The sequence below is a fragment of the Alexandromys fortis genome, unplaced genomic scaffold (assembly GCF_014885135.2).
Source record: "Alexandromys fortis isolate MF-2015 unplaced genomic scaffold, M_Fortis_MF-2015_v1.1 scaffold_41, whole genome shotgun sequence".
In the NCBI taxonomy this organism is placed as follows: Eukaryota; Metazoa; Chordata; class Mammalia; order Rodentia; family Cricetidae; genus Alexandromys; species Alexandromys fortis.
The window spans coordinates 11,364,877-11,390,001 of record NW_026067923.1 but is presented as its reverse complement, the minus strand read 5'-3'; the positions used below and the strand labels follow the sequence as shown (position 1 = coordinate 11,390,001).

The following is a 25,125-nucleotide window of genomic DNA, read 5'->3' as shown; positions in this document are numbered from 1 at the left end:
AAAAAGAAATGCTGTGGAATAATCCTTCTGTATACTGTGAAAATGTGTTGCTTTCATTGTTAATATAAAGCTGATTGGCCAAGAGCTAGGCAGGATTTTCTGAGCAGAGAGAATGCTGGGAAGAAGGGCAGAGTCTGAGGAGTCTCGAGCCAGATGCAGAAGAAGCAATATGGGAAGTTCATAGATGAGCTAAACTAGCCTCAGGGCAGCACATAGATTAATAGAAATGGGTTAATTTAAGTTGTAAGAGCTGGCTGGAGGAGACAAGCCTAAGCTATTGGTTGAGCATTTATATTTACTAATAAGTGTCTGAGCACTTATTTATTATTTGGGAGCAATTGCTGGAACACAGAGAAACTCTGGTTCCGTTCACAGAAGCCACATCTATATCTCCATTTCCAGAGGATCTCACACTCACTTCTGACTTCTACAATTTACTCAGCTGAGCGGAGCATAATGGAATTCAGTAAAATAGTAGTCACTATAATCACACAAATGTTAAAAAAAAAACAAATGTGTATGAAGTTTTATGAAGTGTATGAGTTTTAAAAAGAAGTCAGTAATTTTCTCCCTTTTAATATAAAATGTGAATTACTTTATCTAATATATTTTTCTTATTAAATGAGACAGGTATGCTGCATCCTGAGCTAAGGTAGTGTTATTAGTTTAAAAATATTTATTCTTTGATAACATCATACATGTATATAATATATCTTGATCATTTCCACCCACTGTTCCCTTCTCAATCCCCCCATACCCTCCCTCCATTCCTCCAACATACTATTTTTTAAAAAACCAAAAATTAGGCCAGCGAGTGGTGGCACATGCCTTTAATCCCAACACTAGGGAAACAGAGGTAGGTGGATCTCTCTGAGTTTGAGGCCAGCCTGGTCTACAGAACTCATTCCAGCACAGCTAGGGCTGTTACACAGAGAAACCCTGTCTGGAGTGGGGAAGGGGAATTGGACTGGAGTGACAGCTCAGCAGTTAAGAGCACTGGCTGCTCTTCCAAAGGACCTGGGTTTGATTCTGAGCACCCACATGGCAGGTCAAAACCATTTGTAACCCCAGTTCTAGGGGATATGACACCTTATTCTGGCCTCCTCAGGCCTCATGTATGTAGTACATAGATATACATACATGCAAAACACCCATAAACAAAAAAATAAAATAGAAAAATTAAAATTTTTAAATCTAAAAGTACTTGAATTTTTTTCATAATTGTTTTGTTTAGCTTTAGTTTTGAAGCACTGGGGACAAAGTCCAAGGCCTCAAGCATAGGACAAGGTTCCTACCACTGTGATACATCTCATTCCAAAAATTTTTAGAATGGCTTAAACATGACATAATCATCTACAAATAAGGACTCTCTATATATAACTATTTGTCTCTTCTTTAGCAAAACTAAAATTAACATTAAAATAAGCATACGTCTAGTCTTCCTATTTACTGATAGTTTATAGTTTCAAAACAAAAACTGCCTTTCCTACAGTAAAAACCTCACCTATAATAATTAACATGTTATTTTAATTCCCCCTTAAGTAATGTAAAACAATATCATTTGTTTCATGACACTAATTAGACATGTCAATTTATTCTATCAGAGTGATGCTGAGTTCACGTTTGCCCTCTCATTCAGTCTGAAATCATGGAGAGGAAAAGCAACTTTATTCAGTGCTGAGACTGAACCCTAGATCTGATGCATATCAGGCAAATGCTCTACCACTGAGCTGTTTGCCCAGTTTAAGAAAACTCTTCTCAAAATATAAAAAATACTCCAGATATCACTTTAAATATTCAAAATTCTCACCTAAGTATAAGTGTACATCTTTTTTCTCTAATCCATCTAGCATTGCCTGTTTAATTCTACTAGATCTTATCTTAATTTAATACTCCTGCTTATTCTGATGAACCAAATCAAAGACAACCATATCAACCTTTTTCTTATAAGAGAGTTAGAGAATATAAAATCTAAACGTTCCCTGCTGTGTTGTTATAATTAAGTTGTTTTGTTTTGTTTTTCGAGACAGGTTTCTCTGTGTGTCTCTGGCTGTCCTCTGGAACTCACTCTGTAAACCAATCTTGCCTCAACTCACTGAGATCGGCCTGTCTCTGCCTCCTGAGTGCTGGAATTAAACTATGTGCCACTGCCGCCCACCTTGTTATTATCACTTTTTCCAATTTATTGAATTTATATCCTAAATAGACTAAAACAGAATTTTTTCAAAGGAAATAAAAGTAATTTTAGAGCTTTTAAATCTCTCTACCTATTGCATTTCTCATTTTATACACTTTTTCACTTTAACCCATCATTACATGGAATGTCAAGTCTTTAAAAGCTTAATACAGAAAAAAACACAAATCAAAGATTTTATTTTAAGTCTTTAACAACTATTATTTAAGAACCTTCTATTTGAGTATCCTAATACAGAACACTGTAAAACAGGCTGGAAGAGATGTAAATCAAAATCAAGCAACCTCAAAATTGCAAATTAAAATGAGAAAAAAAAGTGTTAATATTAAAGTGTAAAGTCACCTATATTTTTGGTTGTGAGCCTAGCCTTTATCAGCTGGCTGGGCAATGGTGGTGCACGCCTTTAATCCCAGCACTTGGGAGGCAGAGGCAGGTGGATCTCAGTGAGTTCAGGGCCAGCCTGGTCTACAAAAGTGAATTCCAGGTCAGCCAGGACTGTTACTCAGACTTTCTCAAAAAAACAGTAAACAAACAAACAAATAACTAAATAAATATGAAGTCACATTGAAAACATTCTATAACTAAGAAAAAGCATAAAAGAATTCATATGAAGGACTAATAATCAAATACAAGCATATAAATTCATTTCTTACAGATGGAAGCCTCTTTCTTCTAACTTCATTCTCAGCTGACATAAGAAGCAACTCAAGTTCCTTTATTTTTTTTTCCTTATCAGGATCTTCATCAACAAAGGGTTGCTAAAATAAGTTAAATAAAAGAGAAAAACAGGTACCATCACAATTGCTTTAAAATAATGTTTTCCTTTACATCTTTGATGTAACCTATAATAAAGCTTAATGCTACTAAACCCAAATGCTACTAATGTTTTCATGTTACTAAATCAATGTATCACAATATCTCTGGAATCTATAAAGGTACTTAGCAAATATTTTCAACTTTGTAAAAAAAAATTGGAAAACTTAAATGTACAAAAAAAAAAGACATTATTTCAGGCATGGTAGTACACACTTGTGATTCCCCAACTCTAGAAACAGAAAGAAAGGAGGGTTTCAGGTTTAAAGCTAACATGGGCTACATGGTAACACCCTACGTCTCCAACAACACCTAAAACTGTGCAAGGTGGCCAACACTAGAAAGGAGCAGATGTGAGGACTTCAAATTCAAGGGCATTCTTGAGTACTTGTCAAGTTCAAGGCCAGTCTGGGCTATGTGACCAACAGCAAAACACTAAACAAACTAAAAAGCATATTACATTAATTACATATCAAAAATGTACATTTGGAACATTTTAGATAATTACCTTGTAACATATTTATACCTTCAGCAGCTGTTTTAAGCTGATTTAAGCTACAAGACTGAACAAATTACCCCACTGGTGCTGCTAATCACCTCATACTTTTATGGTTTTATATTTTTCAAATCCATTTATACATTTTCCTTTAGTTTTATAATCCTCAAAGTAAAACAAAAATTCCAACAATGTTCTTTATCCTAGTTTACTAGATAAGGAAATGAGTACTAAACTTCTATAACTATGTCAGAAGCTTTCTTTTCTTTCTCTTTCTTTTCTTTCTTTCTTCTTTCTCCTTCCTTCCTTCCTTCCTTCCTTCCTTCCTTCCTTTCTTTCTTTCTTTCTTTCTTTCTTTCTTTCTTTCTTTCTTTCTTTCTTTCTTTCTTTCTTTCTTTCTGTGAGGGATGGGCACAGAATCTTGTCTCAAACTCACATCTTCCTGCACCTAACTTCCCAAGTGCTGGGATCACAGATCTGCACATTCACTAGGCTTCCTCTATTTTTGTTTTCATTTGTTTGATCTTTGTTGTTTTCACTTTTTGAGACAGGTTTTATTCTGTAGCTCTGACTGACCTGACACTTGCTACGTAGCTCTGCTTGTCTTGAGCTGTGGCACTCTTCCTGCCTCATCTTAAAAACTGGGATTACAGGTAAGCAATAGATGATAACGGTCTTCCTTTGCATTTTTGCTATAAATAAAACTTACCTGAATAAAGGCAGATGTCTGAACATGTTCAACACAATTGCCATCAGGTGATACATACTGATAACCAGGGATCTAAAGAGTAAGCAAAGCACTGCTATTATAAGTTATACATATTTTAAAAAATCTTATGCTAAGACAGCCTGTGATAAAATGTCAACATTAAGAAATACAACCCTAAGCAGGGCAGCACATGTCTTCAATGCCAGCACTCAGGAGGCAGAGGCAGACAAACTTATGTAAGATGTCAGGGCTTGATGGTGAGATTCTGTCTCGAAACAAAGAACCCAAAAAATAAACTAATAAAAATTTGGAAATTGGATATTGTCTAATAACTTTGAAAACTCAAAACAATAGTTTTTACTTACTCAATAATTATTTTGCCTATTCCTAGAATATACTGATAAATAAGTGTAGGAAAAAAATCTATATTTTAGATTGTGTTTTTGTCTTTCGGTTTTGTGAGACAGGATTTTGTTATGCAGCCCAAACAGCTTGGAGTTAACTATGTACCTGAGGCTAGTCTCAAACTTCTGATCCTCCTGCCTCTGCCTCCCCAGAACTGAAATTACAGGTGTCTATCACTACACCTAGCTTCTTAGCTTAGTTGTATCAGTCAGTCAGTTCATTACCAACATTACCTCCCTACCGCATATTTTTGAAAGTCAGCTTTTGAGGGTTGACTACAGGAGATAATCAATCATGTTCCTACTCCTACCACCACCTAATGTCAATCTCTAAATTAAAAAAAAAAAATGTATAATTGTATTAGAATTCGGTGAGCACCAGTAAAATATATGAGATGTTTGTAAAAAAAATCTGGCAATCAAATACAAATAAATATAATAGGTATATATTCTGTAAGGATCTACCTAAATCATTATCTAATGCAAAATCATTGTTCTAACCTAGAACTTAACTTTGACAATACTCAATTAGAATCATGTGTCACTCAACTTGGTAACTCCAATAAATAAGAAATTTATTTTTCTCAAACTTTCCAATGAAAATATGCCACAGTATTTTAAACCAATGTATTTTTCTTCATGTCACACTTCTCAAGAAAAATTAGAATTATCTTAATAGTTTAAATTTTAAATGTGTAATGCTTTCTAAATTATTAAATAGGAAACAATTCTTAAAATACTAAAAAACTCTTTATCATTCCAACATATTTTGGTTGAGATTGTCAAACACTTCCTTAGCAACAACTAATTTATAAAATTATCTTTCTGCAAGTCAAAAAACTTTGGTAATTTTTCTAAGACAGAAGCAAAACCTTATAGTTTATGCTATTGAAATCTAGGACTCTGAAGAAAATAAGTTAAAAAAACAAAACATTCAAATCCTTAAGGTCAGGTTTCAGTATAATTTCCTATTTGTAAATGAAGATGTCACTACTTCTTCTTTTAAGTTAAGTGGTTCTTTTAAAAGTATGTCTAACAAAACTTACTGATGCTCATAAAAAGTAAAATGAAATAAAACCCGAGGCTCAGGAAGCAGACTTTTTAACACTATGCCCGGTTTTATCTTTCATTAGGTGCTACTTAGTCCTGACAGTCTTAATATTTTATGTGAACAGAACTAAGAATTGCTCATCATAAACACATAAGACACAGACAGCCAGGAAAAGATAAAGCCAGTCTTAGGAAGACTCCTAAACAAATTTCTTACAAGTGGGTAAATGCATGCTATAAGGGACAAGACAGGGCTCATCAGTTTGAACTTGAGTAACCTCTAGAGAACCTGAAAGGCTGAAATCACCCAAGTAAAGAGCAAAGTAGAACAAGATTAAAGACCAACTATTCACTGTTCCCCAAAGGAATGTTTAAATGATGTCTTACTCCTCCTCCTTTAAACTGTGAGTCAGGCAATACTACAATTACACAGAAACTACAGACGATGTGAAAGCACATCTTTATGTCCACTGGACCATAACTACAAAGAATTAGAGTACTGCTATATGCTACATTTCTTAATGTGAAAATCACATGTAAAAGGAAATTTTAAATGAAATTTATACTGAAATAATTGTCAAACTTATGGCTTACTTTTTCAGTTGGAAATTTAAAAGTCTATCTGTGTCACTGCCCAATACAAATTTTACTTGTCCTAAAATACCAAGAACCTTTCCCATATAGCAACTAAAGAAACTGTTTTTAAATAATAAAGATATTAAAAGTATGTGCCTGAACAGGTATGTAAAACTGATTCTGGGTTTGCAAATGGTCCATAGTCGCACAAGGTTTGTGTTGAAGTTTTGATGACGATCGCTCTGATTTTATTCCATCCTGTAAGTAGCCCTCCTGCTCCACTTTTCTTCGCATAGTAGAATTCCAATGATTTTTGATAGAATTATCAGTCCTAAGAAATGAAAGTATATCATTTTTAAAGGGAATCCAAAAATTTTAGCACTGTCTAGCATACACAAAATCCATAAAACACACTTTTACAACTGTTGAAGTAAGTATTTAGAAGGTCCCTGCTGTCACAGAGCTTCAATTCTTACTGAAAGCATGGCAACAGGGAAGACAAAGAAATAAACAGGAGCATCATCTTGCAGTGTGGACAACTGAAATAGGGTGGTAAGTGGGACAAAGAAATAAACAGGAGCATCATCCTTGCAGTGTGGATAACTGAAATAGGGTGGTAAGTGGGTAATGGGGTGATTTTGGCCAGGGGCGCAGGAAAGACCTCTGGTGAGATGGCAGTGAAGCAGAGATCTTTAGTCGAGACTGAACTGGCAGCACAAGAACATAAAACATCGGCACCAGGCCGTCAGCCTGCAGCTGCTGCACTTGGGAGGACCTCAAGACTAGCCTGGACAACACAGTAAGAGCCTGCTCAAATAAAAACAGAAAAAAGAGCCTTCTGGGTAAAAGGCATACTAAGTACAAAAGCCTCACATCAGGAAAAGGAAAAGGAAAAAACAAAACTAAACTAAACTAAGGGGTAAAGTGCTTGTCTAGCAAGCAGCCTATCACAAATGAGGTCCTGGGTACAATCCTCAACTCCATTAATAAAAATTTAAAAAAGGAAAGAAAAATACAAATTACAGATTGCAAGTATTCTTTACCATTTCTTAGAATATTGTATTTATAGAACTTATGAATTTATGGCTCATCAGCTCTCTTTTTATCCAAGGTTCTTTTTATAAAGGTGAGCCTAGTACTGCTTGTAGCGTGAATCCCACCCTGCATAGGACAGACACTGGAACCTATGCTGCTAAAGCCCCAAGGCAGGGCCTAAACAAAGAAAATGGTGCATAAAACACTGATTGTATCAGAAGTTCACAGGCCAGGGTTAGGAATGATGAATGAAACAAAGACAATGTTCCTGTTCACATAATTCCAAAGTATACAAAGATTATGAAGGAATACACATGAAAGCACATTAGTTACTATGAAGTACTACACAGTGATTACAGCTACACAGCATGAGGACGCATAGGCTGAGTAAGATATGAGGCTGCCTAGGGTAGCTGGTCTGCTGTACTTGCTGGCAACTGCCAGGAAGTATCTGAGCAGTAGAATGAAGAGTATATTAGCACTGCCTTTGAGGAAAATGCTCTACTTCAGTTACATAGGCTGAAGTACCATTTTCACAGCTGAATTTCCTTAACATACTTTCACAATAAGTTTCTTCATTCAGTGTATTTGCAATCCCCAGTCTGGTGCACAGTACCAAATGTGAAATAGATCTCTAGGTTAGATTTCACTTCACCAACTTGTACAAAGGCTCTGCCTGACTGGCAATAATACAAAAATAGGACTTGTGGAGTAGATGTTGTTTACATAACTTAAAGGTCTGAACATTTTATTGCACAAACCAATCATATTCCTTACCACAGAATTTATTACAAAGAGTCCCAAATGAATGCTTACATTATACAGTCTAAATTTGAATTATAAATAAAGGAAAGGGGTACTTGCAAATATACTCAACAGTAAGGTAGTAAAGAATGCACTGAGGCACAGAAAAACAATGTACATTCGTCTATATAAGCACCTTCCAGGAAGTAATTTAGCAATTTCTGCCCAACGGTTTCCCAGCCGCTTATGTGCTTCATATATGATCCTGTCTTCTTCCTCTGTCCAAGATGATTTCTTCACTTCGGGATTCAAGTGATTGTGCCATCTTTCTCTGCACTGCTTGCCTATTCTTCCTTTTAAATGTTTTGCAATTAAAGACCACCTTTTTGGTCCATATTTCTGGACTAACTCAATAACCTAAGATGCAAAAACAAAGGTTGAAAAACCATTACCACGAGAGAATTTCAAACTGTAACTCAAGCATGTCAAGGCTGGGACAGTCACGGAACATTTGCTGAGTGTGCACAAAGGCCTGGGTCTGATCTAAGCACCTCAGCAACAACAACAAAAAGGAAAAAACTCCAAATTAAGAATTCTATTTAACATAAATACATTAAATTTCAGTTATAAATAAAGTTCACAAAAAGTAAGTTTATTACAGCTAATCCTTCGGCATACAGCAAGATCAAAAATCAATTCCCAAAGAATCAAAAATTTCATAAGTTAAACCATTTTCTTACAAAATTAATTCAAAGTAACTACAAAATTTTGAGATTTGTCTTTTCTATTCTTACATCTTAAAAAAAAAGAACAAGAGAAAATAAGCTTCAACTAAAAGTCATATAAATCCAGTAGGAAGCAGAAAAGATCTATAATTACTGGTTTTTCATTTCCTCCTTATCAAACTGAAAAAATAGTTTGCACATTTTTTCCTACATTTCAAATTTGTTTTTAATTTACCTAAAATTAAAATAACAGTTTATCTCCTCAGCCTGACCTTCTTCACTGCTATTTTGATCCATTGTCAAATATCACATCATAATCATTCTATATTGATGGATAATTTAACACATATCTATATTTTCATATGTTTCTACTTGTCATATTTTGAAAATAAGGTTTAAAGATTAAACGTGCAGCTTTGGTTATTGTTTCTGTGGTTGTTTTCACGATATTAGGTTTATTTAACAAGTGCTCTATCACTGAACTATATTCCCAGCCCTTTTCTTACTTTCTATTTTGAGACTGGGTCTCATTAAGTTGCCCAGGCATGCCTTAAACTTGCAGTGCCCTATCTAGACCTACTGAGTAACTAGAATTATAGCCAATGCCACTAAGTCCAGCTATTAAATGTCTTTGAAGATCCCACATTGTATTCTAGTTACTCATCTTTATTTATTATTATTTGCATGTTTATGATTCACAAGTATGAGTGTAGGCATACACAAACCATGGTGACTGTGTAGAAGTCAGAGGACAACTTTCAGGAGGCAGTTCTCTCCTCCCACTTTGAATTCAGGGACTGAACAGAGGTTGTCAAGCTTGCACAGAAAACCACAAGTTTTTACCAGTTGAGCCATCTCACCAGCCCCAGATCACACATTTCAAAACTTATTCTTGGTCATTAAGAAAAATCAGCCAGTCCTGAGACTAATGAAGTAACTTTCTTTTTGTTTGTCCTCATGGGTACTAATAATTCTCTAATTCCCCAAGTACACTAGTAATAAGCAAGCTTTAAGGGGCTTGAATTAAAGAGCAATTCCTAGTGGAAGGCAGATGTTTCTATTCTAATCCTGGGTTCATTTACGGTCAAGAGGAAAATTTAAGAATGATTTCCTTACATATTAAGTTACTAAATGTGAAAAGAAAATTAAAATCCATTTTTAATGCTAATTAAATTTTGACAGGAAACTATGCCTTAAATCTTGCTAAATCAAACTTTTTTTTGAAAATGAAAATCCTTAAGATTTGTACATTTTATTAATGTCTGAGGAATATTTTTGGGCACATACTATTTATTTCTAGACCTATTCATAGTGACAGTATTTCTTTTTTGCTTCAGTTCAGTTGTTTTTTTAAGTCACTTTTTTAATTGATTTTACTGAGCTATACATTTTTCTCCACTCCCCTCCCTTCCTCCCCCTCCCCTTCTACCCTCTCCCATGACCCCCATGCTCCCAGTTTACTCAAGAGATGTTGTCTTTTTCTCCTTCCTATGTAGATTCATGTATTTCTCTCTTAAGGGACCCTCTTTCTTGTATAGGTCGTCTGGGGTTGTGGACTGTAGGTTGGGCTAAACCAAACTTTAAATAAAGCATTATTCCTTTAGTAAATAAAGCCCTCAAAAAAGACTGTATTTATTACATGTGGTTTCACTCATTTTTGCCTGGGGGGGTGGGAGTTATATTTCAAGACATTCAACATTCAATTCTTAGATACAGCACAGCCTCCAAACAACAGTACCAAGTAACTTAAAGTATGAACTGGAAAGATAGTTCAGTTATTAAAATGCTTTCCTTGCAATCATAAAGACCTGCCGGGCGGTGGTGGCGCACGCCTTTAATCCCAGCACTCGGGAGGCAGAGGCATGCGGATCTCTGTGAGTTCGAGACCGGCCTGGTCTACAAGAGCTAGTTCCAGGACAGGCTCCAAAACCACAGAGAAACCCTGTCTCGAAAAACAAACAAACAAACAAACAAAAAAAAAAAAAAAAAAAAAAAAAAAAAAAAAAAAAAAAAAAAAAAAAAAGACCTGAGTTCCATCCCCAGAAATACATTAAAAAAAAAGTGGCATGCATTTGCAATCTCAGTAACAGGGTGGCAGAAAGGCAGATCCATGATGCTCACAGGTCCACCAACCTATTCCTACTTGTCAAGTTTAAGGCCAACGAGAGACCCTAATTCATAAAAAACGCTGGATGACACTGTCTTGAGGAACACCACCACCCAAGGTAGTCCTTGGGCCTCTATATGTATGTACATACATAATCATACTTCATGTGTTATAATAAGTTAATAAAATAAATCTAGCTGGGCAGTGGTAGTGCAGATTTTTAATGCCAGCACTCAGGAGGCAGAGCCTGGTCTACAGAGTGAGTTCCAGAACAGCCAGCTACACAGAGAAACCCTGATTTAAAAAATAAACAAACAATAAGTAAAACTAAATCTAATAAATAATAAATAATCTACTTATATATTCTACATACACAGTGAACACCAAGAATATGAACATGGGCAAGTGAATGGCTCAATGGCACTTGTCATTAAGCCCATTGACCTGAGTTTGACCCCTGAGACCCAAACGCTGGGTAGGAGAAAACTAGCTCCCACCAATTATTCTTTTACCTTCACATATGAGCTGTGGCATGAGCATGCATGCACATACATGTGCCCAAACATACACAAAAATAAACACTTAAATTTTTTTTTCAGAACATGAACATGAACATGTTACCCTCTGATCTTCTTCTTTAGTCCAAGGACCCTTTATCAATTCTGGATTTAAAACCTTCTGCCATCGATGTTGGCACTGAAAATCAGAACGATTCTGAAAGAATTTGGACAATTTTATTATTGAATAAATGTCTCCCAGGAAGCAAATTAGCCCAAATTTAAGTATACTCATATAAAAAAAAATAATGAATCAATACTATATTCAATAACAAACTTTTACATATATTTAATTATTTTATGTAATATTTACTTTACATGCCTAAAATCCCAATTCAGTATCTTTAATTAATCACAGGTTTAGATTACAAATTAAAAAATAATACATTTGAAATTAAAGTATGTACCTCTATACTATCCTTTATAACATAGTAAGACATACTTCATAAAAAGCTAATTCAGTTGTGCAGTGGTCTTTTTAGGCCCCTGGATAAATGCTGTACAGCTTGAGTATCCTTTATCCAAAATTCCTGAGACTTGAACCATTTCAGATTTCAGGTTTTTTTAAAATGTGAAACATTTACATATATAATGATATATCTTGGAGATAGGACAGAAGTATATAGATAAAACTTATTTATGCTTCATATCTACCTTATACACATAATCTAATAATTTTATACATGTTAGTACACCTGGCATTTTTACTGTGACATATGACATTAAGTCAAGTGTAAAACCTACTCTGGCTCTATGTCAGTACCCAAGAAAGCTATGAATTTTGAAGCACTTCAGATTTCAGATATTTGGATTGAGGTATTCAACTTATTCTAGAAAATTACTTTCTAAGCCATTAGCAAACAACTACAAACACACCAGAAAAAAAATTAACCAGATGTTTGAATACAAATACATTTCTGAAAAGAATATGAAACTAATACCTTGTGTAAGACCTGATATTACAGAAACACACTTCACATCTCACTTACTTGAAGATGACTAGCGATTAGAGTCCAGTCGTCAGTTCCATGTTGTTCAACCAGCTTCTTTAACTTGTCATCCTATTAGGAGAGGCATAAAAATTAAAATTTTTCCCCGCCCCTGGCATGTAGAGGTATTCTCACTCTCTCAAGTCATGTCTGGTACTCATTTTGAGAAGAATTAAAGTCATTATCACACAATTCCTCCATTTACTATACTGTTTCAGTAAATTCGAAAGAGCCAGATGTTTTTGTCATTGGTTTGTTTTTTGGGATTTTTTTTCTTTTGTTGTTGTTTTGTTATTTGAGACAGGCTTTCTCTCTCTGTTAACAGCTCTGGCTGTCCTGGAACTCGCTCTGTAGACCAGGCTGGCTTTGAACTCAGAGATCTCCTGCATCTGCCTCCCCTGGAATTAAAAGCTGTACCACCAATGCCTCATAATGTCATAAATTTAATTTTTTAAAAAAAGAATGTATAAGTGAGTTGATAATTTGTTCTCACATTGTTTTTATTATAATGTTGTTCATAACTATAATAGTATTACTTGATAAATATGAGACTATTAAATTTTGCCAGGTAACTACCTCATCTCTTGTCCATTTGACTCTGTTCCAGAGCTTTTTCAGTCCTTTTTGTTGAGGTACTTCATAATCATGATCAGCATACTGAAGGTCGTCGTCCTCATCCTCACTACAAAAGAATATAATATGTAAGCTCAAAATTTTTATTTAAATTACTTAATTCAAGCTCTAAGACTATATATGCAGGTGTGACTAAAGAAGCTATTTAGAATAAACAATATAGTCTCAAGATTAAACAAAGTTTAGAAAATTAAGTCCTAAAGGAAAAGATGGGAACAATAGAGGGAATAAATGTAGCACGAAAGCAAGAGAATAACTATTTGAGGAAAAGAAGGAGAGCTTTGAGGATGGGTGAGCAAAGGCAAATCAGCAAGCTACAGGTTCAGTGAGAGACACTATCACAAAAAGTACATTGGAGTATATTGAGGAAAACACCCAAGACTGTGTTCTGGCCTCTATAGCACATGAACATGTGTGCATGTATACACACAGAGACATAAACACACATACAGAGAGAGAATAAAACTAAAAATAATAGTTGAGGACATGAGATGACCCATGAAAACTGATATAGTGAAAAAAATCAGAGCTTGGGTTGATATGGAGTGAAATAAGGAAAAGGGAATTTTCAAGAATGAACCCCTAAAGGAGGCAAGGCTCTATGATAATCTGAGTAGATAGTACTGAGTAGTTAGAGGTCTGAGAAGTAATGAACATCTGAAAATGACACTCACTAGCATTTATTTAAAACTTTTCAAGTACCAAAGATTATAGCAGCCTATTAAATTTCCCTCTAAAATTTTCACAACAGGGACTGCAGAGATCCTTTAGGGGTTAAGCATACTTGCAGATCCTACAAAGGGCCTGGATTTGGTTCCTAGAACCCACAACCACCTAAAGGGACCCAACACCCTTTTCTGGTCTCCCCAGGCACCAAGAATACACAAAGTGCTTATGTGCGTGCACACACACACACACACACACAGAGGCAAGCACTCATATACACACACACACAAAATATTTTTTTTAAAAAACCTTGCTAAGGGCTGGAGAGATGGCTCAGTGGTTAAGAGCATTGCCTGCTCTTCCAAAGGTCCTGAGTTCAATTTCCAGCAACCACATGGTGGCTCACAACCATCTGTAATGGGGTCTGGTGCCCTCTTCTGGCCTACAGGCATACACACAGACAGAATATTGTATACATAATAAATAAATATTTTTTTAAAAAAAGAAACCTTGCTAAGCATGATGGTACATGTCTTTGAATCCCAGCACTCTGGAGGCAGAAGCAGATGGAAGCCTCTGTTTGAGGCTGGCCTGGTCTAAATAGGGAGTTCCAGAGCAAGTGTAGCTACATAGTGAGATCCTGTCTAAAAAGAATTTAAATAAATCATCAAAAGAAAGCAAACTTCACAACTATAAGAGCAGAGTATTACCAGTATTGCCACGTTCAGAGGTTTAAAAAGAACAAATAAACAAAACAAAAAAACTTGGACTTAGAAAAGTAATGTTTTCCCAAAGCCTCACCAAATAAGGCATGGTTAAGTTCTACAGTTTACTATCCAACCACTTTAGTTATATAACACATTGGGAAAATGGGAAAAGTATAGTAAGAAACTGGAAGTTAAAAAGGCAAACCTCAAGTGCCTTTAGAAATGAGAACAAGGTTCAAGTTATAAGTTTACAACCCTAAACATACTAACTTCTCAGGACTATAAGATGACTATCATATCACTTACCTTTAAGAAAAGATGGTTCAGTATTATGTAAATTGATCATCTAATGGTATTTAAAATTATTTTTTCTTACTAAATTTAACTCCTAAAAATTCATTCTGATTTCAAATATCAAGTCTGAAGATTTCAGCATATTTAATGCAATATATAAATGACTTTTAATATCTAAATATGGTATACAAATTCGATCTTACAAAAATTAAAAGTCAAGCTCTAGATTTTATGCACGTATAACACACCCTTTGTAGGAACCCTCAATTTCCTCTCATTTGCCAAATCCATTTGACCAGAAATTTTCATACTGGGGCAGACAAAACACCAAACTCTTCTAGTCTGTTAGCTGTGATGCCTCTATTGTAACAATAATCTACTAATCCTTAATATTGTTGTGGAACTATGCCTCAAACCAATATACAGGTTTAGTTAAAAAAAAAAAACCTACTACTAGCAGCTAAGATCTACTATCAGAAACATCATGGGATTAACCAGGAGCACACAATAACATGGAAATGCTTCAGGTCCAAGGATTTCAAGTTTCTAAGTAAGCTCCTTGGCTGGACAACGCTCCACACCGTAGCTTACAGAGTATCTGCTCTTTCTTAACTTAATGCTAAATCACATTTGCCAATCTTCCCAACCAAACAGTAAGCTCAACAGTGTAAAGACCAAGGTTAGTTACCATGTTCACCTCCCAAACCAAGCTCAACACCGCCATTCAAATATCTGTAAGATCAATGAATGATTTCCTTAGTCTTCCTCCTCCTCTGTTTTATACTACAAAATTTGCAGTATTCCATTTCAGTCCATCTAAAACGTCTGCCTTGCTTAATACCAATATGATCTCAAAGTATATACAAGAAGGGAGAGGGCTCTACATCAGTGATTCTCAACATGAGGGTCATGACCCCTTTGGGGTAACATCAGATATTTACAACAGTAGCAATATTATAGTATGAAGTAGCACCAAATAATTTTGCAGCATTAGGAAGGTTGAGAACCACTACTCTAGAAAGAGGGGGAAGACATTCTTTTTTGTTCAAATCTAAATGTACCTCTGAGTGGTAGAATTTTAAGAAGTAGAACCCGCTAAAACAAACTTTTAAAGGAAATTCAGCACACAAGGGGTTGACTGAGAGTATCTAAATCTAGCCTAACCTTTCTTGGAAATGCCTTAACATTACCACTTCCTGACACCCCAAAAAACTGTCAGGCATGCTTCTCATAAGTTCTCTTCGTCCTCATTCCTCTCTGGTCTTAAGAGCTTCCATCACAACATATTCAAAACTGTTTTTAACTAGGTTATCTCTATGCCAAAACAAAATTTAATTTAGAAATGTGCCTGTATAGATCTTTAATGGTCACAAAAATACCTGTATCACATCTTATCTGTACAAACCCACCTGAAGGTTCTTATCAAAATATTTCAGGGATATGAGTTACAAAAGTATTACTTTGGTCAAAAACACTAGTCACCATGGAGTAATTTTTCTAAAACCTTGTTCACTTTAAAGCTCTGTTATTTATTTTTACCTACACACTCTATGAGAAATTCTATTTCTTCACAAGGTTGTATTCTGTTTTACACTTAACATGGTCATCAGTTTCAGACAGTGAGTTGTATATCTACTCAGCATTCAGGAAGCTGGGCTGAGTGGGTGAGGGTAAAGACAAGGGAACATTAAAGTAGGATTCTTAGAATCATCTCTACCACTGGGACTTTCCTAGCATTTGACTAATCCATCTCCTTATTTTAGCATAAACTTTTTGTACATGGGCTTCTTTTGTTGATTTTGTTTTCAGAGATAAGTGTTAAACTCAGAACCTTCATCTATGCCAAACAAGCATCATATCATGAAGCAACATCCCTAGCCCCATTATTTCTATGTACATTTGATTGTTGAAAGCATAATACAATTTCTAGTAATGTAGCAAAGAAGCCTAGAAATATATCAATTTCACTAACTGTAACTAAAAAATGCCTAACTCTGCTTATAATTTAATAAGAGAAAGGGGGAGTGATGGAGCCAGCAAGATGATTCAGGGACAGTTGTGTAGGTCTGACAACCTAAGCTTGATCTCCAAGACCCATACAGTGGAAGAAGAGACTTCCATATGGTGGAAGGGCTCCTGAGGACTATTCTCTGATTGCAGCACAAGCGGACCCACGCATGCATACATACAAGCATATACACACACAAGTATAAAAAATAATTTTAAAGGAAAAGAATTAATCTTCATATGTAACCTTGTCAAAGTTCCACTTTCACCATTAACAATGAAAAGATGCTACAATAGCAGTAGTTAGAAACTACAGACAGAGCTAATCATTTTTCAACATTTTACAGCATTTGGGGGCATTTTTATACTGCAGAAATCAGTGTTAGTGATATGTAATGATTCAGTAAAATTGAGCTTTCTATTATGTAGTTAAATAAATGAATTATTTCTACTATAGCATGATTAACCTAGAAGACAAAAGAAGTAGATAAAATATTATACTAGTTATAAACCAAAAGGCTCACCAATCTAAGATTTGTTTTCCACAATCACTGTTACTGTGCTTATTTAAGTCAAGAAAAATTCTTTTTATAAAGTGTTTAATACTTAGCTGTTATTTTCTTTTTGGTTTTGACACATCTGACTATCTCAAGGTAGCCTTGAATTCACTTTGTAATCTAGGCTGGCCTTGAACTAATGACTCTCCTTCCTGTCTCCCAAGAGCTAGTATTATAGATATGCACTGCCACAACTGACTAGAAACTGTTTTATGGTTAAATAAAGTGAAAAGGATGATTATGAAACAGTAAAAAGAAGCATAAAAATATCTGTAACATGTTAGGCTAGGAAAATGGTTAAAGGTAATTTTATACTGGGGTATAAACTAATAGGATACAACAGTCATGACTTTACTTATGAATCAACACAAAAAATTACACTTGGTTTTTAAGATAAAATGTTTGGGAGAAGTACAGAATAACAATCTAATAGATATGAGTTAAACAAAGGAAAAATATAATTTATTTTTACTGAAAAAATAGAGAAATTAAAGAATTTGTTCTAGTAAAACTGCTTCAACTTGATCACATTTTTAATTCAAATTTCCTCAAATCTCAAATAGTTGTCACAGTAAAAAATACAAGGCTGGTCATAATGGCTCATATCCTGTATTGGCTCATATCTCTAATTTCAATACTTGGGATGCTGAGTCTGGATGATTTTAATGAATTCAAATCTAGCCCAGGTTACATAGTAAGATGGTGAATTTGAGGCTACCTAGTACTACATAGAGAGACCCTGTTTCAAAAAACATCTTTATTATACTTTTTGAGGTCAGGGCAACTGTATATTTAATTATTTTCAGTTCAGCTGCACTCAAATTATGAGACTTTACCAAGCTGATATAATAAAGTGAAATCAGGCCACCCAGTGGTAAATATGATGTACTGCATGCATGACGACGGGCTTCCATCTCTAGACTGCAAACTAGTATTAGAATAAGACAAAGTTTGACTTCAGATAATCTGGACATTAATATTACAAACACTTAAATACATACTGAAAAGAGTTCTATATAACTATCAATAAACAAAGACAATGGACAATATTTATAAATCATTTAGAGAAGTATATTTTTAAACAAAAAAGAATGGTAACAAAAGTTCTCAAAATAGCATACACATTAAAGCTACCTTACAGACTAAAAAGTCCAAATACCTTATATTAACAAATAAAAACTGAAATGGACTATATCTGCTTTCCCAAAATAATACTGCGAATTAAAGACAAAGCTAACTAAAAAAAAATTCTTTCTCATAGTTTTACATACATTCACTTCCACTCGTTTCTGGAAACAACAGTGAAGTTGCTACAACATACATACACACACACACAAATGCATGCATACTACTAAGGAAAAAAACTTTCTATGTAGAATCTAGTTTTCATCTTATCATTTTAATTTAATCATTGGTCATCTTAAGTATAAATATCTTAACCTGTACCTAGTAAGTAGGCTTTGTAGCATCAGAAGTATAATTATTTTTGAGTGTTTAATTAGCCTTTAAAAACTAAACTGGGACAGTAAAGATGGCGCAACAAGTGTTTGCTGTCAAGCCTGTCAACTTGAGTGTGATCCCCAGGATCACAAGCAGTGAACTAATTCCAGATAACTGCCCTTTCACCTTGCGCACCTTAGCAGGTATGTATGCATGCATGCTTGTGCATATACACATGAAAAGAAAAGATAAAAATTTTAAGTACTAAAATAAAACTACACTTATTTTACATAAATGCTTAAAAATCAAATGCATGTTGTTAACAGATATCCCAATAAAAGAATTATCTCTAAATTACATCATTAAAACTGCCACCGGGTTCTAAAACTATTTTAAGCCACAATACTACATGACCTTTCCTATATGCAAATCTCAGTGACAGACTCTGCAGCTATTAAAAAATAAAAAGAACCAATATCTTTCAGTTATTTCATATTTAGGGTAACACTTTCTGCTCTTAGCTGTCCTTATTTTTCAGATCACATAGAAAGAATCTACTATAAGAATTTATGCCTATATCCTTATAAAGTTTTCCATTCACATTAATAAAAGTTTGTATTTGGAGATCCCAAAGTACTGAATGACTGAATGACCCTGTTTCTGTTCTAAATTGAACTCATCTACAATAAGATTCTTAGTCAAAAGAAGAGGACCCAACGAATAATATTCACCTTCAAATATTTCACATTCTATTATCCTCTAGTACAAGAAATTTAACAGCCCACGGGACTCTCTGAAGAGAACCCAAAGAAGCACACCAGCGATGGTGATTTCTCACCACATCCTCTATCCATATCCCCGAAGAAGTGCGGTTTCACCGCAGCACAATTACTCCAGACACAACTCTTTACACCATTCTATAGCGTTTCAATTAAACTTCAATTAACTGGCAAGAAATAAAAGTCAACAGTACAATTAATGTTTAGAGGTCAAACTCCCAGTACTGGTAATAATTTACAAGAAATAATTGCTAAATCATTTCTCCTTAGCCTACTATTAGGAAGCAAGATCAACTGTGACATGAAAACACAAAAAAATCTGAGAAGAATGTGTCATTCATATATCGGTATTTAGCAGTAACTTTTAATGACAGAATTAGCCAAGATACTGTTTCATGTAAGATTAACAATGATTCTAAGTAGATAAAGGCACACAGCAGGTATATACAAAGTTCTCTTACTGGCTTGATACATTCACTTTTCCCTTTACATCATTTAAAAACAGACTTCAAAATTCAAAAAGCCTAAAGCATTACGCCAGCAATCTTAACTATTTTTAAATCTGCATGTTTTCTGAAGATGGGAATTCTTTGTCCTTGAAGTTGTAGACCAGCAGTTCTTACCTGCATGCTCCTGCTTCTAGCCCCCAAAAGATAAGCGGCACCATCCGTAGACATTGTTGGTTGCTCACACAGGGGGAAAAGGCTACCGTCTTCTATTGAGTAAAGATGCTGCTAAAATCTTAAACTATCTAACCCAGGATGATAACAGTGGCAAGGCCTGGGGGTGTATGCACACCTGTTCCACTGCAATGACCAATCAATCTATTCTGCAGCTAATACATAGAAGGCAAGTATGTCTTACTTAAATTTATGTTGATATCTGCAGAACTATCTTACACATGGCAGACGCTTAAATGAATAAAGCAAAGTATTTTGTGTGTAGCCATTTTAAATCTAACTCTGTAGTAACTCCCAGTACTAAATCTTAACTCAGGAAATACAGCCCTAAGATTCTGAGGCTATGGATCTAGATAAATGGAGATATTTGGAAATTCTGCCAAATCCTTTTCAGGTTTCCTTAATACTGAAAATCGAGACACTATAGATTTTTGTCATCTGATTATTCCACACAATTTAGGAGTAGCTATTAGAATGGTATAAAATAAAAGGCTCATGAAGATATTCTAGCACATCGTTCATCAACAACAAGAAAATTGTGTCCTACTTGTTACAACCCAGATATAGTCAGAAACAAACATGAACATTCGGAATACAAAGTAACTTCAACACATTGTTTTACGGTCAAGTTTAGCTGATGGTAACAACGTAAAAATCTTCTCAGAGGCTACTGAAAGCTCAGAACCCCAGTGTGCGGATGACAGATTTAGCAGGTCCCCTTCTCAAGAGGATGTCCCAGAACGTTGCCCACCCAGGTTTGTCACGGAGATGCTGTTGTGATTGGCTCGGTAAGCCAGATTCTAGTCACCTAGGCAAACACGACCACTTCTGGGGTGGCGTAACCCCTGAACGATCACAAACTTACCTGGCAAGAAACCTCTCGTGTAAGTGGTTGGGAGGTGTGGGAGAACCCGGACAAAGGAACAACCTGAGCACTTGTTAGGGTCCCCCACACACAGTGGCCCTGACTTCCCTGTCGTGATGGATGCGCTCCGGCCAGCGCGGCCGAAGTGGGTGTGGGGCAGCGGAAAGGAACATGTCCAGGCCTGAGAGGGCCTGCGTGGGGACCAGCGGGAAAGGACGGGGAGAGAGCCGGAGCCCAGACAGGGCCGCTAGGCCCGGGCCGAGGGCGTGTCACCCACCTGCGCGACCTCTTCGCCATCCTTCAAGTACCTCATAGGCGCGGGCTGGGCGGGGACGCGGGTCAGCCTCCTCCAGCCTCGGGCGAATGCTCCCTCTCCGAGACCCTCCCGCCGCTTCCCCCGCTCCTTCCCTCAGGTGGCCGGCAGAGGAAGGCAGGCCCGGTCAGGTCGGGGACCGAGGGGCGGACCAAAGACCCGCTGCTCCTAGCCGCGGCCCGGCCCGGCCAGGGATGCCCTCACCATGTCAGGAGGCGTGCTCCCGCCCTCCGCCCGCCCCTCCCGCCGCCGCCGCCTCCGCCTCCGCCTCGGCGCTGCCGGCCCGGCGCGGCTCCGTCACGGGCGCCGACCCCCGCCCTCTCCCCGCAGCGAGCAGCTCTGCAGCACTCGCAGCCTCCTGCAGGGTTTTGTCCGCACCGCCGAATCTCGCGCCTAGCCTCCCTCAAGAGCCGCCGTTTGAATCTGCGCACGCGGCCCCGAACCTCATTGGCTGGGGCGGCTGCGCGTGGGGGGGGGCGGGGGCGGGGAGCGCGCGCGCGGCGGAGGGCGGGGCCGGCGGCGCTGGAAGCCGGGACTGGAACTCGCGGGAGTCGGGGGGAGCGAGGCCCGGTTCGCGGCCCGGGCGGGCTGACAGGGCCCGGAACGCTCTCTGGGCCGCACGGCGGTGGGGGCGCCCCGCGCGGAGGTTGCCGGGAAGGCGAGTTTCTGCACTGCGGGGCGTGGGCCGGAAGCCGCCCCGGGACCGATCCCGCCACCGCCACCTCCGGAGCGGTGCGGAGCGTACCCCTGGGGCGGGGACACCCGGGGTCCTGGGCGGCGGAGGACCTCGCGGGCTGTGGTTCGCGCGCCGTGAGCCTCGCCACTTAGGGGGCGCGGTCTTCCACTTAACCTTCTAGCCAGAAAATTGGCGCGGCCGTTATTTTTTAAGCATGTGTGAACTAGTTTTGCTCAGAAAATGACGAGGACAGTGCCCAAGACCCTGGGATAGCATCACTTGTTTCCCCCAAAAATGAATAAAAGTGCGACAAGGGGAAGGCATTGTGATCTGGAGATTGGAGTGGAATGGGAAATGGTCGGTGCTCAAGAAGCTTAACCACCTAGTCCATCTGCAAAGGGACGGGATGCTATGCGCGGTGGAGGGGTGGAGGAGCCCCGAGCCGGGAACTGCCCCGGAAAGCTGCAGTAACCTGGGAATCCTGCATAAGGAAAGGAGCTTCTTGCGGTTTCAGCTTCTCTAGCAATTATGAATAACACGGCTAAAGAGGCATACAAGGAGATTATCAGCTACAGTACCGACTGGACACGGTGAAGAGCCCAAATTTGCAAGGCACCATGCTCTGCTGCATAGAGTGCTGACCCACAGGTTAATATTGTAACAAACTGACATTTTTGCTATTTTGAAACTGTACGCATCGTCTTTTGCAAATCAGAGGTACAGGTGCAAATACAAATCAAGATGAGCTTCCAGTTCGATGCCATCAGATAGATACACTGGCTTAAAAAAAAAAAACTTCCTTTTTCTCAAGGTATAGATTCTGGGAAGGAAACGCACTTTTAAAATATTATTTTTATCTTCTGAGTAACTTAGTAAGGTCTAAAGAGAGAGATTTATTTAGAAATTAATATTTTTTGAGGTAAGCGGTGTTATGTAAATACCCCAGGCTGACCTCAAACTCATCGAGGAGCCCGGCTCCTTCATGATTTTCCTATCTCGGCTTCTTCCGGGCTAAAGTGTGGAGTTCTTTAGTCTTCCAATGTTATTGGGAATCAGTGCCTTCTTATTTACTCTTGGGTCATACATTATTCCATTTATATTCTAACAGGAAGCAAAACTGCTGTGTTTAGTTTTGTACAGACTACCTTTGTAGAACTTGGAGGCAAGTGTTTTCAGATTTTGAAGTAAAATTCTTTCCCTTCGTTTTATATAGAGGAAAGTTCTCCAAAAGATAGTATTACTTTTGCATGTTATTATAAAGTTTACTTTTAAGAAACCTAAAAAGATGCGAAATGATTTCAATCTTATAAAACTAGATGAAGTATGAAATTAAAATAGTTCACAGCCATTTGTATAAACTAGCTCAAATGTATCAAACTAATTTGAGGGTTTTCTTTAAAAGTAAACGTTTAGAGTTGGGGAGATGGCTCAGTGGGTAAAGCACTTGCCTTGCTCATCTGAGGACCCGAGTTCAAATCTCCAGAACTTACGTAAGTCGGGACCAGGGAGCATGTGTATAGAAGATTGGAATTATGACCCTGCCCAGCGCCTGCCCTTGAGGCGCCAGGCAGTTGACTTTGTCAAGGTGAGCAAATAAAAGGTGGGGTATAGGGGAGAGGGAGGGAGGGAGGGAGGGCTATGTCTGGGTCCATGGTCCAGCGGCAGCTATGATCTGCGATGATGTCCGTGGCTCCTTTACCACTGAAGATGTGAGGGAGATGGCCCCACCCCTCACCGGCCTCAGCTCTCGGGAGACCGGGTCCCGCCCGTCATCGGCTGCTGCACTGGGAAAAGGGGCCTTGCACCTTGCCTGGGCAGCACAGTAGAGCTGACTCTGTCAACAGAAGGGGTGGGGACAGGCAAAGGCGAGCTGGTCCGGTCATGGGAGAACTAGCCCTGCAGCGGTGTGGGCAAGGAAGGGATGCCCTTCCCCCACCCCTCCCTCACCACCTGTGGCAGGTAGGAGAGCTCGCCCTGACGGTCGTGCGAGCAGGAAAGCCATCCGTGCCCCTCACCGGCTACAGCACTCTGCAGAGTGGCCCCTGCATCTTGCCTGGGCAACGCAGTAGAGCTGGCTCTCGGGTGGTGTGCGTGTGAGTGAGCCCTGAGGGCATGAAGCAGGAGAACCTGCGCGCCCAGACCCTTGCTCGTTGCTGCTTTGGGTGAGCTAGCTGGAGCATTGCTAGAGAGCTCACCCTGGTGGTGAGGATGGCAGATAGCTAGCAGGCTGTCCACCCAGGCCCAGAATCAGGGTTGAGTTGGCTCACCTGCAAACCCACTCCATCTAGTATCTGCTGGAGCACATGAAGGGGCTGGTCCTGCAGACTCAAAGCTGCAGGACCTCCACAACACAGGGCAACAGCAAGATATCCGAGAGGAGTCGCAGTGAAGGCCCAGTATCAATAGTGTAACAGAAGCCAGAGGTCTCGAACCAGACTCTGCAATGAACACTTGCAAGTAAAGATATATGAACTAAAGATATATGAACTCACTGTGTCACACGACAGCTTCCACAACAAGGTTTTTCCTTCTTTTTTTTCCTTTTAAATTTTATTAATTTAAAATAAAATTATTTTATTATTTTTATTGGGGGGTTGCAGAGGGAAGATACAAAGGGATAGGGAGATAAATAGGATCAAGATGCATGATGTGAAAGACACAAAGAATAAATAAAAAGTAATAAAAATTCAGAGATTTTATTTTGTTAAAGAACTCTCAAAATTCCATGAGAGGAATAAAAGCAATTAAAATCTACAAAAAAAATGACTAGATTAAGTTGCCAAAAAAGATAGAATAGTGAACTAAGTGTGGTGGTTCACACTTGTAATTCAGCAGCTGGAAAAGCAGAGGCAGGTGAACCAGGAGTTCAAGGCCAGCCCAGCCCAAGCTAAAAGAAACCCTGTCTCAGAAAGAGAAAAAAGAAAGGAAGAAGGGGAAAGAAAGAGAAAAAAGTAACAAGCACATGACAATATCTCACTTTGTTAAATCATTAGAAAACTGCAAATTTCAACCACAAAGAAACCAGAAATACAACCCCCAAACTAAAAAAGCCCAGGCAAAAGAATTATGAGTTCTACACCAACCTAAGTTACACAATGCAACGATGTCT

General features: G+C 38.0%; 1 protein-coding gene across 3 annotated transcripts in view; it reads right to left on the bottom strand.

Moving 5' to 3' along the window:
• The window catches only part of Mybl1 (MYB proto-oncogene like 1), a 35,663-nt gene extending 14,122 nt beyond the window's left edge, over nt 1-21,541 (bottom strand). For all 3 annotated transcript variants that reach the window (XR_007591672.1, XM_050142075.1, XM_050142076.1), the window contains exons 1-8: nt 21,305-21,541; nt 12,976-13,081; nt 12,400-12,471; nt 11,475-11,567; nt 8,218-8,438; nt 6,399-6,573; nt 4,213-4,284; nt 2,848-2,952 (exon numbers count right to left, since the gene is read on the bottom strand). Coding sequence is in view for 2 of the 3 variants with exons in the window: in XM_050142075.1 (XP_049998032.1) it covers nt 2,848-2,952; nt 4,213-4,284; nt 6,399-6,573; nt 8,218-8,438; nt 11,475-11,567; nt 12,400-12,471; nt 12,976-13,081; nt 21,305-21,324 (864 nt within the window). In the remaining variant the exon portion in view is untranslated. The remainder of the gene's footprint in view (nt 1-2,847; nt 2,953-4,212; nt 4,285-6,398; nt 6,574-8,217; nt 8,439-11,474; nt 11,568-12,399; nt 12,472-12,975; nt 13,082-21,304) is intronic.
• Nucleotides 21,542-25,125: the final 3,584 nt, after the last annotated feature.